The 14,605-nt window shown below is 40.0% G+C and overlaps 1 protein-coding gene across 1 annotated transcript in view; it reads right to left on the bottom strand.

The window, feature by feature from the left end:
• The window catches only part of USH2A (usherin), a 387,802-nt gene extending 374,511 nt beyond the window's left edge, over positions 1-13,291 (bottom strand). The window contains 3 exon segments of the mRNA XM_039569529.1: positions 6,538-6,703; positions 11,912-12,591; positions 13,116-13,291. Coding sequence (XP_039425463.1) covers positions 6,538-6,703; positions 11,912-12,432 — 687 coding nt within the window. The 5' untranslated portion in view covers positions 12,433-12,591; positions 13,116-13,291.
• Positions 13,292-14,605: the final 1,314 nt, after the last annotated feature.

Genomic DNA, 14,605 nt, shown 5'->3' with positions numbered 1-14,605 from the left:
TACCTGCTGAAGGACCTTCTGCCCACACTGCAAATGGTGTGCTCTAAATGGTGCTACTCCACTCCACAACTTCAAGCTTGGTCTCCCCGAAAAGGAATCAAATTGAAGCATATCAGTAGTAAAACACAACTCAAAATAGACAGAAGGCAAACCTGTATCGAGAACTCTTCCCATAACCAAAAGTGACAAGGCAGATGCACACTGCAAGTCTCAGTATAGTATACCAACCAGCTATAACAAGTACAAGGAGACACTTCCCAACTCTCCAGGTTTCTCCCCACACAACTCAAGGGCACACAAAAGTACCTGAGACCTGCAGGACATTTAAATTTTTGAGACTAAGGGAAATAAAAGAAGGCAAATCATTCTTAACATTGTGTTTTCATCATTAAAAATACAATTTAACTGGCTGCAACTTATTTTTGTATAAGGAAACAAACCATTTGCAAAGCAAATTGAAAATTGATGGTTTTCAAATCTTGAAACTCTCCAGACAAATCAGGCATAGCTTCTGCAAAACATTCAACACCACCTCCTCTCAGCACTGGCCATACAAAGGCTTAATTCCATTCCTACCATGTATAACCAACTCTGGGCAGATTTCAGTGGAATTTGCAACTGCAATTACAAAAAGCATTTGCAATTTCCAGAAGCGGAATCAAGATGGCATTGACAAAACCTGTATTTTTGCCATTCTCTGAAATTAAAATCTTAGCCCAGGCGAAGTTCCTTGTCTTGTGTTCCGAGGCAGCTGTAAGACTGCAAATTTAAATCTGTAAATATATTCAAACTCGTACTCAGGCTAGAAAATAAGTAGTTTAAGAGACAGTGGGAGTAGAAAGAATCATCTGAGAAATACCCTGTTTTCTCAAGAAGCTGAAGTTACAACAACAGAGCTTCCAAATTTACACAGTCAGCATCCTAATACCCATAGAACAGGAGGAGAAGAGGCAAGAACCATAGTAGGACCTCTGCATGCAGGAAAAACACAAAAAAAAGTTTTACTAATATCAAAGAATATGGAGGCTGCATGTCCAGCAGCAGTACCTGAATGGCCTGCAACAGCAGCAGAGCAGATGATGAAGCAGCTCTGTGCTCATTGTGTCTGTGAACAGTTCTCCAAACACACACTCAAATACATGAAGACTAACACATGTTTTATTTCCACTGTCTGGTGGGAACAGAGCACCAGCCATGTGGATAGACTGCATCCTCCTAAATATTTTCAACACACAATCGCAATTAATAGACAAGAAGCTCCAAAATGTAGAATTAATGCAAACTCTCCGCTCCCTTCTTGGACCTGACAAACTACTCTTAACAGATAGTAAGTGATGACTTCAAAGAGGAGATCAAAGTGGTTTGTTAAATCAAAATGCTTTCTTGCTTTTTCATGTCCTTATTAAACTTAAGGACCACACAGTTTAGAACACCCTGTATTTAGTAATACATACACGGAGTATATAGAATAAATGTTTGCCTCCCTGCTTTTAAGTCTCAGGTTCTTTGCTTATAAAATAAATTGTAAAGTATTCAAAAACTTGTGCAGAAAATAAAAGTATTTCACAAATTGGAAAGGACAAGTTTTCTCTTGATAGTCAAACAGTTATGAGGTAAAGCGGTCTCATTAAATCATAAGTACTTCAACCTTTTCTTGAAAGAAGTGGAAGATTTAAAGATTTATAAAGAAATTTTGCCTAAACTAGGAAATGACTCATATTTGACATGTATTGAAATGATAATGCTGATTTCAATAGGCACTCTAAGAGCATTTTCCTCCCAGGAGAGTAATTCAGTCACGGTTACCTCTCTGCATTTAGATTTTAAACTTACTTTCCAAAGCTTTTAATGTGCTACAGTCTGCCAAAACATGGCAGAGTTACATAGATATGATCAGGCAAAATAAAGTCTAGCAAAAAGACTATTTTTATAATTGCAGACACTAAATATGAAACCAAAACATCAATCTGACATGTTCTCAAAGACTCTCCTGTTTCAGCAGCCTCATCTGTATCTGCAAATTCATGTTTAAACTCCACTCTTCTTAATTGGTTAAATAAATTCTGAAGTATCAAAGGGAAAGTGAAAGACACTTAACAGTGAAACTGAAAGAGAAAATACACAATGGTGCTGCTGTTATTAAGTGGCATAAATCTGATCTTTGTTTCACTTTGCAGAGATAATATGGTACACCATTGGCCTTAATTATGCATTGCTATGCTCAGTTCTTTTATTTCTTTAAAAGTTAAGATTTTAAGACACCAATTTTTTTGAGATTTCACTTCAGTGCATACCAGATTCTTTTAAGTTAAGGCTATATATCTTTTACTCCAGTGAGTACCTTCAGAGTTTTTGCTAATATATACAGTGAAAAATATCACTAAATCAAGATCAAACACCCAGAAGGGCCCTAAAAATTTCAGAAACCTGAAAGACTTGATCCTCATCAACTGAAAACAACTAGAAGAGTAAAAAAATTTTGTGAGGAATTTCAAGTTCACTACTTTGCATTTTGTAATACCAACTTTATTTCATGCCAGTTCCCCTAGTCTTTTTGGTCATGCCATTCTTTCCGTATGACATCTTACTGTTCCCCTTCCTGATTATGTCTGTTACCAGCTACTATGATAGGTACACTCTCAATATTTGTGCCAAGATCATTAATAAAATTAAAGCACAAGGGTGGTCCAAAAACTAATTCTCGAACAATTCAATTGGGTTTTTGCCTCCCCCCTCCCCAGGATTATAAGCAAGTTTCTATGAGCAGTATCTATTGCCAACCTTTCCCATGAGCATTCCCTTTGACCCTACAACTTCTCATAGGTTGTCACATCAATGCTAAACTCAACTCCAGATAGAGGAAATCTGACACATTTACTTCGCGTGAAAATCAGCTTTCTCATCAAAAAACAGCTAAGAGGTTAGACAGTGATGAGCTATCTATAGTAAATCCACGCTGCATTTTATCCCCTTTTTCATTTAGCTCCACATCTTTATCTATTTCTTCAAAGATCTTTTCTAAATCCTCGTATGCCACTGCATCAAGACAAATAGTTCCGCATTGCCAAGATCCTTTTTCCTTCCTCTTGGTACAGGCTTTGGCTGGGGTGGAGGTAAATTTTTTCACAACACCCTGTAGGGTGCCATGTTTCAAATTTTTGGCTAAAACAGCATGGATAACACATTAGTATCTTAGTCATTTCTGAAGAGAGCTTGGCCAGTGGCAAGCCTTTCTCTTTTCCCAGTTGAACTCCTCATCCCACCTCAGCAGTAAGACAGGGTCAGGCCAAAAAACTGGGAAGGGAGACAGCTGGGACAAAGATATTCCTTATTCTATAGCCTCATGCTCAGCAATAAAAACTAGGGTAGAAGAAGGAATTTGAGGAGATAGGGGATTTACTTCCAAGGTGGTCTGCTGCTAAGAAATTGGATGGGCAGTGGTCTGCTTGTGGGAGGTGGTGAGTGATTGCCTTTACATCATTTGCTCCCCTCTCAGCCCCTTTCCTTCATGAGTTTTTCTCACTTTTGCTATTTCTGGTGTCTCCCTTGTTCCACTGGCAGGGGTGAGGAGGGCCCAGGTGCTTGGCTGCTGGCTGGCATCAACATGGCACCCTTCCTAAATATAAGCATTATAGCTCCATCTCTACTGGTAACTTTGCATAGACTATCTCTTGGTCACAGGATTTTATGTGCCAGTTCTGTCAGAATTTTTGGACAAAGGCCATCTGATTGCAGCAGCATGTTCACAATAAGCTTGCAAATTCATGTTTCTACTCTTCAGATCACTTTTGTCTCCATACATTAATTTCTGTTGCTCTGATTGGTTTTGCTCTGTGACTATTGAAAACAGAAGCAAAGTATTTATTTATTCTGGGGACCTTACTCAAATCATCCTTAAGCACACTTTCACTATACTCAGGTCTTGCCTTCTTACACCAAAAAAAAAAAAATCCTAAGAATTTTTTACCATTTGACAGTCTAATTCATATCAACCACTTTGTAGTTTTATTTCTATCCTGCATAGCATTCTCTGTGAATTTTCTTCCCCATTCCCCAATGCTCACACACTCTGCCCTCTCTAACTGCAAAGGTACTTATTCACACCGATAAGCCTGGGCAGTACATATCCATATTTTTTTCCTTTAAGGGCAGAAATTTCTCTTAATTCTATTATATTAATTTTTAAAAACCTCCAGGCTTTTTTTTCCATTCAATCTCTGGACTCCAAAGTTTACCTTGTTTCATTAAAACAGTTGCATTTGTTTGTTCTCTTTGAAACCTGGAAGTGTACTTAGAGAACCAAAGACCTGTTTACTCTTCTATTTCATCTGACTCTAGTTATGAATGCTCAACATTATTCTTGAGACCTACATCTCTGATAATGCCCTCATCACTTAACCAAGCTGGTATACCCAGACTTTCTGCTCCAGCAACTACTCAATGAAGAAACCCTTCATGCAGAACTCACAGGAATGTTTGGGCTCTGCTCTTGTTAGTAGAACTTAAATTTCCCAGCTATAAACTGGAAAATAAGTCTCTGCAATGACACGGTTCTTCGTAGTAGTTCCCTCTAACAAATTACACATCTAAATACAAACCCAAGGATTTAAATTCCTAGATTACCTCAGTAGAATTAATTTACTAGCCTTCTCTTCCCCAAGAATTATTTTATTCCAAAGAAATTATTTTCAGTCTGTGCTATCCTTTCTTCTTTCCTTCCCTCTTATCATTTAATTACTATTTGGTGCTATTCCACCACTTAGCTTTCATTTTTATCATTCCTGAATAGGCATATGCTCTTACACCTGAATTCCAAACACATCTGCCATCCCACCATATTTTTTTTCTCTCTAAATTCAGTTTCACATCTGTAACCAATACTTCACACTCCTCTGTAATGGTGTCTGTTGCCTAGCATCTATGTATATGACAGACACACACTTCCAGCTGCAAGTTACTTTTGCATATTTTTGTATGGTCTCTCTTGTATTCTCATTTTCCATTTATTTCTCCATTTATGGAAAAAAATGCTTTTGGACACCTGCTAAAAACAAACAAACAAAACCCCAGACCTTTGCCTGAAGTTTGATAGCCAGGCCAAGGGCTAAATGGATCACGCTGCAGCCACTATCATTTTTAATGGCAAGTTGAATTCTACAATAGCACCAAGCCCAGGAAAGTTCTGAGCTCAGAAACTTGGAAAAGGCATTAAGCCTGCAGTTCCTTTAAGGGTCTAGAAGCTATACTCCTTTACTCCTGCTATGAATTGAACAACCTTCTGCAGAGAAACAAAGGAGCAAATTCCACAGGGTGCTTCATGTTCCTTTGTAATGCAGTTCAGCATCTTCGTGTGTATTTAACCAGCCCTTTCACTTTCACTTGGCTATGCAAGGCTTTAGCAGTTTCCGAGGTACAAAATGTGGCTGACAGCAACAGCAGTAATATAGCACCCTTGGAGTGCTTGAAGTGTAAAGTTCATTAGTTCTACCTTAAGGTCACTCTTTTAATCCAACAGCAGAAATCTTATTCACACTACCATGCCGTTATCCTGGAAAAAAAAAAAAACTGCAAAAAAAATCAAGACGTCGGCTTAGATACTCCTTACAAGTGACAAGATCAGCACTAAAAATCCAAATCACAGTCAATACCTTTTAGCAAGTTTCAAGAAAGCAGCAAAACTATGCTTGATTGTGCTGTAGACCAAATGAAATTTAATAGAACGGATAAAGGAAATGAAGGAAGGAGAAGATAAACATTTCAATACCTGATAATTGTGGTTTATAATTATTAGTTGAACTTGGCTTACAAATAGAATTTACTAGGGTGCCTGTTGGGAATTACAAGACATGCAAATAACTGAATTTTAATTTCTTCCATGTTTGTTTACTGATTTTTGTACATACAGTTTAAATTTTAACAAACTCAAATTTGCTTTATCCTCAGTGGATATTTGTACACTTATTAAAAAGTTATGTCAACAGAAGACTTTTAGAACACAAGAATTGTACTCTAACAATTCTGAATCATATTTTTAAAATAAGAGGTAATAGCTCTGTAACTTATTAGCGTGACTGATCCTGCAGAAACTGACATATTTACTTGTGAGTTACTTACTTATGTACACTCTTTAAATTAAATGGGACACACCTCCATAAGGTAAGTACACTAGCATGTACAGATGAGAATGGCATTCTCATCTACAGGAAATAAACTGAGACCCAAGACTAATTGGTAATGTCAGATATAAGTACCTAAGATATTAGTACAAGCTTTTCTTCACCTCACATACTCATGTACTTAAAGGTGAGAATTTTCAGTTTTGTAGTCTGTTTGTTCAGAAGAATGAGCACAGCATTTCTTTCCAGTGCTAAATTAGCAACTTACTCAAAATTAGCTCCCAAATTAAGATCCTTACCTACCAGACTCAAGAGTTATCATTTACATCCCCCAATTTATTCTTTTATATTTATACAGTTATACCACTCGCATACAAATGTTGTATTTCAACAAATATTAAATGGTTTTTATTTTACTCACCTGCACACTAAGATGAATCCATTTCTTCACAAGAATTCTCCCCAGTGTCATTACTTTTATTGGTGGCTGCAAACCATTTACTGTGCGATAATAAAACATGGTCTCTTTCTCAGAGATTGTGAGTTTGAACACAGTCTGCCCATCAATAGCCTTTTCTATCACACACCTTTGGAAATAACCAAGAAAAACAACATAAGGTCAGAGGCACACACATATACACATTCTTGCCAAGGTGCTATCCTGTAAAGTGATGCTAACCAGAATGTATTAAAATAAACATTAAAAATACAGCTCTTGAGAAGATGCTCAGTGACAGTGAAAGTCACAGGATGTACTAAGTGTAAAAGAACTTCAGCAAAGATATTTTCTGTCTTGATCTGTGAGGTTTTTGGGTTGTTTTGGGGTTTTGGTCGGTTGGTTTTCGGGTTTTGCTTTTTTTTATTGAGTGCTTGCAACCCCAGTTCATTTGGGGGTGGAAGAGAGGTCCCACATGCCTCCTCTTTGAAGGTTCCATGACAGAAACTACAGTGACTGTGCAGATCTCTGCCACACTTCTCATACAAAGCTGTGCAACTCAGTACATCCTGTGGAGGCACTTTAATTTCCCTTAGTCTAACAAGGCAAATGGAATATAACCACAAAAAGCAGTACAAACTACATGCTTTGGTAATAAGTCTTCCATCTTTCCACCCAATCTGTTCAAGTAAGACAGCCCTAACACCAGCTTACCCTACACTCTCCCCTTTGCAGTGTTTTTCTTTAACCTAAGAAACTAGAGCAAGGCAAGAAGGATATTCAGACACTTATTAGGATTTTTTCCCCACAAAAGTCACATCAACAGCAAACACAACAATGACTTATAAGGTACAGAGAATACCATCCACAGTAACCCATTTTTCATTTCAAGCTGCTGAAATATTTTTGCCAATCCAATCACCATGATGTCAAGAGTTCTGAGAAAGCACAGGCTCCATAAGCTTGTGAAACAATGATGTATTTTATTAAAGTAATCATAAATACAAGAAAAGATTATAAAGTTCTACCCTTCCCATTTGAGCTGCTCAAGAAATACAGTTCCCAATGTACTGACCCACAAAAAGTCAAATATTTTAACAGTTACACCAGACTAAATCAGTGCACTAAGTCACAAGACGGAAGCATTTAAAATTTATATGAGATTAGTATTTACTTACACATATTTCAGAGGCAAAAAAAATAAAAACAAAAAACCCCTATCTACTGATAAGTGTCTTCACCTACTCTACATTTATAAAAGAAAAGTATCAAAAAGGCTGTTCTTTGATACTGCCATTATTCACTAATTCACCTTTAAATCCAAGAGAAAAAATTAATTCCTCCTGTTACTATTTTAGCCTGCTGGAATGCTGTCAATGAAATACCATGCAAAATGAAGACTTCTGTTTTCCCAACCTTACTAAAACCACATTTCTTAATAAATTGTCCACTGGTCTTTTCAATATTTTGTTTGCTTGTAAACATGCTAGTTTTGTTAGATAATAAATGTGAAGGAAGGCTCAGCTAAGTAGCAAAATATTTAGGAACTGGATTTACCCCGTTCCTGGATAAACAATAATTGGATAATCCAGGGTTTTGTTTATTTTAGTTATCTAAAACAAACATCCCCACATTGTTTTTATCCCCAAAGGTGTCATGACTTTAAGAAGGGAAGTGACCTTGATGTACATCACTTTGAAAACTGGAAAGAACAAATGTGAAATGTGACTTACTAGTAAAAGAGCAAAACCAAGAGGGAAAAGAGAAGAGAGGGAGGAAAAAGAAAAAAGAAAAAATCCAAACTAGTTCTAACACAGGTGAAATAGGAGGAAGCATTACTTCTGCCTCAGCTTAATTTTCCATTCCAGCCATGATTACAGAGAGAAGCCACTGTTCTTTGTGAAGTCTTCAACTTCTGGTAACCTGCAGTCCCACGGAGCCAATACCTGACTACATATACCTCAGTGGTGGGGTTGGAGGGGAAAAAAGCAATTAACACAAATCCACTCGGTCAGCTTTCAAAGACAAAAAGATTCTAGAGAATCTAACGTGGCCACACTGGTGTTTCCCACACATTAACTGGAGCAAATGGGAACATCTGCACTGGTTCAAAATCAGACGCATGGTATCTTACAGCAAATACCCCTTTCAGTCTAATTCCTAATGTAAAACATCTGAATGGATATTAATACCATATGATTTTAGTCCCTTAGATAAATAAAGTGAAAACATATATGTGCTAACCACTTCACGTCAGGCCATTCCTGCTGATCCTTTTGCCTGTAAAAGGTCTCAGCTCACTTCTTGCCACCACCAGTATCTTCCGGGCATCTGAACTTGCTCCAGTTCACACTAATTGATACAAGCAGCCTGTTATGGTTACTCACATATGCTAAGCTTGTACCCATGTTCTTATCCTATTCCATTGTGAAGGGTTATCATCATACATGGTTTCCTATATTGTGCTTACATACAGGCTACACACAGGCTTACTGAAGGCAATTATATTAACTGATGAGTACACGCAGCAAGAAGGAAGCATGAGGCAAGAATGAAATCAGGGGCAAGAACCCTGCTCACTTACTGCCTAAAGAGAAAGTAAATTTAAAGACTGGAGTAAAAATGTCATTGCTTTGTCACTTTTCTCTTGCTTTTCTTTCAATATTTCCAGTATGCAGTGACTTAAAAGCATGCCTACAAATATCTCTACTAAACATCTTAGAAGAACATCAGGGCTTTAAATAAATCTGTAACATGACTCCTCTCTGTGTGTCAAAGTGTATTGTCTCCCAGATTCGCATGAGAAAACTTCACATATGAAACTGATGAAAAAAATTCTTGGTGTCTCTGCTTATCTGCAATCTTTAAAGGGCCTTCAGACTTGGATCCTCACATCACTCTCTCTCATTTCAGCTAGCACAGTAACTTCTAACAAAAATCGTGCTATTCTCTTACATGGGTACACGCGTATCAGAATGTCACAGGATGTAATGGGATACTGTGCAGCAACACTCCTAGCTTCTTTCCTAAGCACACACACTCACAGGCAGACCATATACAATTCAGCACAAAAACACATTAGGATGGCATGTCCAAAACACAAGGGCCTGCTGTACTTCATGTAAGAGCACTTTGCAAGTAAAAAAAAAAAAAAACCTTGTTAAACTTTCAATCACTCTACTGGCAAAATGAGCAGCTCGTTCTTGCTGATCTTCCTAATGCTTTGGTGGGAACACAAAGACTTTGCTAGAATGCATCCCAGTTCTGTGACGCTCCTCTGCTGTGATAATGGGGTTTAAAAGGTCTCACAAATGACATGTAACAGTGACAATTCCCCATCAGGGACTGCAAAATGTAGGACATCCAGTAAGTCAAACTCCATCTGCCAACCTGAAGGATTCACTAAACCAATATAATAAAAGGGAAAGCATCTTAGTTTGCTGGTAAATTATTTCTCTTTTGTAAGATGCCTTCTGAGTCAAGCTTCAATGGCTACTCATGTGCAACAACTGTTCCACCAGAGCTGGAGCTCAGTATTCCTTTTATGAAAAAAGAAAAATTAACACCATTCTTTCTGTGAACAGTGAAACAAAACCACCTGGACAGTGGCATATCATCCTGACCACTGGAATCACTGCTGTCCATCTTCAATTTTCAGGACTGGGCTTTACCATTGTCTTTTCTACATGTTGAGTAGCAGCAAATCTCACAATGCATACGAACGAAGTGATCTATTACAAAAATTGAATAAAAACATTAAAATTTTAAAGTGATCTATAAAACCCACTGAACAGGAATATGTACACTGTGTAGTTATTAACACAGTAGCAATTGGAAGCTAATCTTTTACACTAGTCCATGGCTTATCAGTCATCAGTAGAGTCTGGGTTCTTCACAGCACTTAATCATTTGAAACCAAGGACATAACATTTCATTGTTTTAGGCTCCATGCATCAAAGCCTATCCCACTGACAAAAGACTTTCACAGATCTCACTCAACACATCACTGCAACAGCTTGCTTGGAAATTAGCAGGATGCTTCTGCTCCAAGTTAGGCATGTGCTCTGCTGAAGGAGACTCTGATGTGCCCACGTGTGTGGACATGAACTCACAGAATGGGACAACAACAGAAATGGACTCTCTGACATTCGAGATTCAACCATTATATAGAAAATGCTGTCTATAAAAACAACCATACGCCAAAGCTCCAGAGACGCCTTTACACATACCGCCAGCTGAAATGATTTAACTTCAACTCAAACAAAAGTCCCTTTTGCTCTGCAGATCTCATTTATTTCCCATCCCTAACCACAAATTCTACAGTTAGGTTGAGTTTTTCGAGGTAATTATCACTGCATAAAACATACTATAATTTTGCATTACAATTTTAGATATTTCTATTTTTTCTGATGATTTTGCTACCCTTAGACAACTTACTATTTCACAGCAGCATGCAAAACAAGTATCAAGAATGCCTCAACAAAGCAGATCATTAGCTACATTCTAAGAGTAAGTTATGAACACAAGTACAAAATCATTTGTGGCATGTAGTGTGAAGGAACAAACTATACTCTTTGTGTGCTTTATTTTAAAGAGATCTGCACAACGAAGGTAAGAAAGAGTAGGAGGCTCTGCATTTTGTGATAGATGACAGGAACTTCTTTGTAGGATCTGGGATGTGTTTTTCAAAAAGCAGGTTTTTCATTATAGTAAGGCCCAATCAAGCCAAAAGGTCACTTCTAACAGAGGTATTTCCTGAAAACACAACATGTAGGCAAATAGGAGAGGGAACACGCTTAACCACCTCTACTTTGTGAGCACCTAGTGAAACTTCACTAGCAGTTTAAATAGTGGAACAGTTTGTTAAAGCAGCAACACAGTCTGCCAGTCAGGCAACATTCCTCACATCTTCCAGGAACACTATGACCTCTCTTCTATGGCTCCAAAATATACATTTTTGGGTGCTTTGTGTTGGAAAAGTCCTAACATCACAGATAATTTTTTTTTCCATCATGAAAGCAGCAACAGCACAACCATCTGACAACATAATTTTCTAGCAGCTTTCAGGAGGAATGTGAATTGGAAAGACAAATTTCTCTTTTTGATAATAGACATGCACCTTATGTATGAACAGTTCCAAACATTAAAAGCAATTGAACTACCATGAGTCAATGTTGCTGAAACTGAAGCCACTTGTCTTGACATCTGGGAAGACCCCAACCTAAATACGGCTCTATAAACGTCAGAGTTTCCCACCACACCTTTTGAAAGTTTAAAGAGCTTGCTAATAATGACCATGCCTACAACGGTCAATTTTTTTAAGAGCACCAGGAAAGTAAACACCTTCAATACTACTTACATTACACCTTCTTGCTCAGGTTTCAACCATACAGTTAATGTAAATGAAGCTCCAAGCCTTGGAGAACGGGGAGTAGAGAAGCAATCCTTGTGATTATGAAAAATAAAACTGGAAGCGTTGCTGGAGGACCCTGGATGCAAGTCCCTTTTATCCTCTGTGATACAGGTACCAAGGCCTTCTGAAAGAAGCTGTTTGTAGGACGAAGGCGAAGACCTATATGGACATTCCTGAACACAAAACCTCTGAGTGCAGGATATAATACTTTGAACAGCTACTGAGCTATGACAAAAAGTGCTTCGGTCTGGCAGCCCACAAGTGGCTTGACTTGGCACAATTGACACATTCTTGAAAGCTCCCACATTTTCAAGCCTAGGGAAATGTCCCTGAGAGCTGACCAACACAAAGGAGTCATAATAAGTTAAGATTAATGTTTCAATAGCATGAAACAAGAAACGACATCTCAAGGAAAGAGCCCAGCAATTCATGTTTACAGAAAAGCTCCTCCTGATTAAAGCAAACATAAATAAATAATGAAGTCCATGTCGGTAGCAATGTCCTCAGGTGCTGTGCTTTAAGAGTTTATGTAGCATTTCATCCTCAAGACGCCCATGCAAGGACTCAGTCACAAGGGACATCTACATCTTCTGGCCAGCAAAACGCACGTGGCTGACAGCCGGGATCTGCAAACCACAGAAAACAGACACAGTCCGTAGGAGGAACCTGCTCTTTTGCACCAGCAGAGATGATGCCCGGCTAGGGATTTCAAGGGTTAGAATTCTTCGTCCAGATTCCAGCCAGCAGGCCCACCTGCCCACCCTTGCCGGCTAGGGCCGAGACGTGTCTCCGAGCAAGGCCATGGGATTAGGCCAACTCGAGGGCGCGCAGGCTCATGGCCGAAGGGAGTTTATCCCGGATCTGTCGTGTCACCTGGCTCTGTGTGTCACAGCAAGGAATACGGGACACGGCAGCAAACCGGGACATGCAACTTGGGCCTCCGAAAGTCTCTGCCGAGGGTTTCAGGCGAGTTGCTTGGACCTCACGCCTACGGCCCCCCGGCGCTCACCTCAGTCTCGCACCACTCCCTGGGAGCTGCCATCCCCACCGCGCTATTCCCGGGCACGCCGAGGGACACCCCCGTTCCCCAGGGAGCCAGGAGCGGGAGCGGTGTTCCTACCGTCCCCTCACGCCTTACCCCGCCGCCCACCTCACGCCGGCTGCTCCTCTCAGCGCTCGGCAAAGCTGATTAAAACCACCTTCCCCATCTGTCCCGTGTGGAGCTTTTTCTAACAGCGAGCGCCTGTGCCGGGGCAGCGGTGGAAGCGCTGATTTAGCGCTATTGCCCGGCCGGGAGCGGCGCGCAGCCAGCGGGGCCAGCGGAGCCCGGCGCTCCCCGCGGCGACGCCGCCGTCGCCCGGCAACGCCGCGGCCTTTCCCCGCCCCCGCGGCCCCGCCGCGCGTTAAAGCGGCAGCGCCGGCCGGGCGGGAGCGCAGCGCTGGGACCGCCTGCACCCGCGCAGGGAACAGCTCCGCCGAGCTGAACTGTGCAGCGAAGAAACATCCTCAGGAGTTTTGTTTTTTTTTTTTTTTCTCTCGAGTCGCATTTCTCCCTTCGGTAGCGCTCTGCCGAGCGGGCACAAATGAGCTGCAAAGCTGTCGTCGGTGAGCTGAGCATGAGCTACAGCGGGTTGTTTACGTGTGTTTCTGGACAGAGAAGCACCAATTAATACGTCCCCTGAGGATATATGAAGCATCTATAAATTTTATCTTTATTATGGAAGTTGCGGGAGCTGCAACCTGGCTGGTATCTTTCCCTACGATTTTGTTGATACTGCCACCAGTAACTTGTCACCTTAGCATATTTGGACTTTTGCTGGCTACATAGTGACAAAATTCTTCGGCAACATATACAACTGCTAGGAAATCATCCTCTGTCATAACTCTTAATGCATTTTAACAAGCCCTTCATCCCATATCAAACAAGCTCCTTGACCATTCCTGGAACATCTCTGCTTTAATACAGATCTTTTTCCTAAGGTCATATAAGATAAATAGTCATTCCTGCTGAAGTGTTATCAGTCACTTGGCAGTGTTTTCATGTTCTGGTAGTCATTCAGCATCCTAGCTCTGTTGTCAGAATTACATGCCCTAAAGTATTCAAATGTAGAGAACTTTGTTTACCACAGAAGGGCTGGGGGGAAAACGTTTGTCTGAGGCACAGTGCAAGAACTCAGCCCATAAAGCATTTCTAGATAAATACAGTCAGACCACATGCTACCATAGTACCATTGACAGTGCGATGGCCAGAGCTTTTGCACATCAGGAACACACCAGGTCTTACAGAACACAGGGAGAGAGAACAGACAGAGAATATGGTAATAAAATCCTAGTTATTAGCTACCATCTCAGGACATCAAACAGTGGGAACGACTATGAGCATGAAGCATGCACCTGACAAAGGTGGGAACTTACCAAGTGGCCAAAAGCACTCAACTGGCTTCTGACTATTTCTTGGCAGTCCTAAAATATTTAAAAAAATCAAATCAAATCAAATCATGTTTTGCTCACTCCCACCACTTTCTAGCAACCAGCGAGTCTTGCTCCAAGAATCCTTGCAGATCTAACAGATGTCTGAAAGGGAAGTCAGGGTACATTCACCACAAAATGCACTTTCTGTTATATTCTGCAAGTACTTGA

This window comes from Corvus cornix, chromosome 3 (genome assembly GCF_000738735.6).
Source record: "Corvus cornix cornix isolate S_Up_H32 chromosome 3, ASM73873v5, whole genome shotgun sequence".
NCBI classification, from domain to species: domain Eukaryota; kingdom Metazoa; phylum Chordata; class Aves; order Passeriformes; family Corvidae; genus Corvus; species Corvus cornix.
This window is presented reverse-complemented; position numbering and strand designations above follow the sequence as displayed.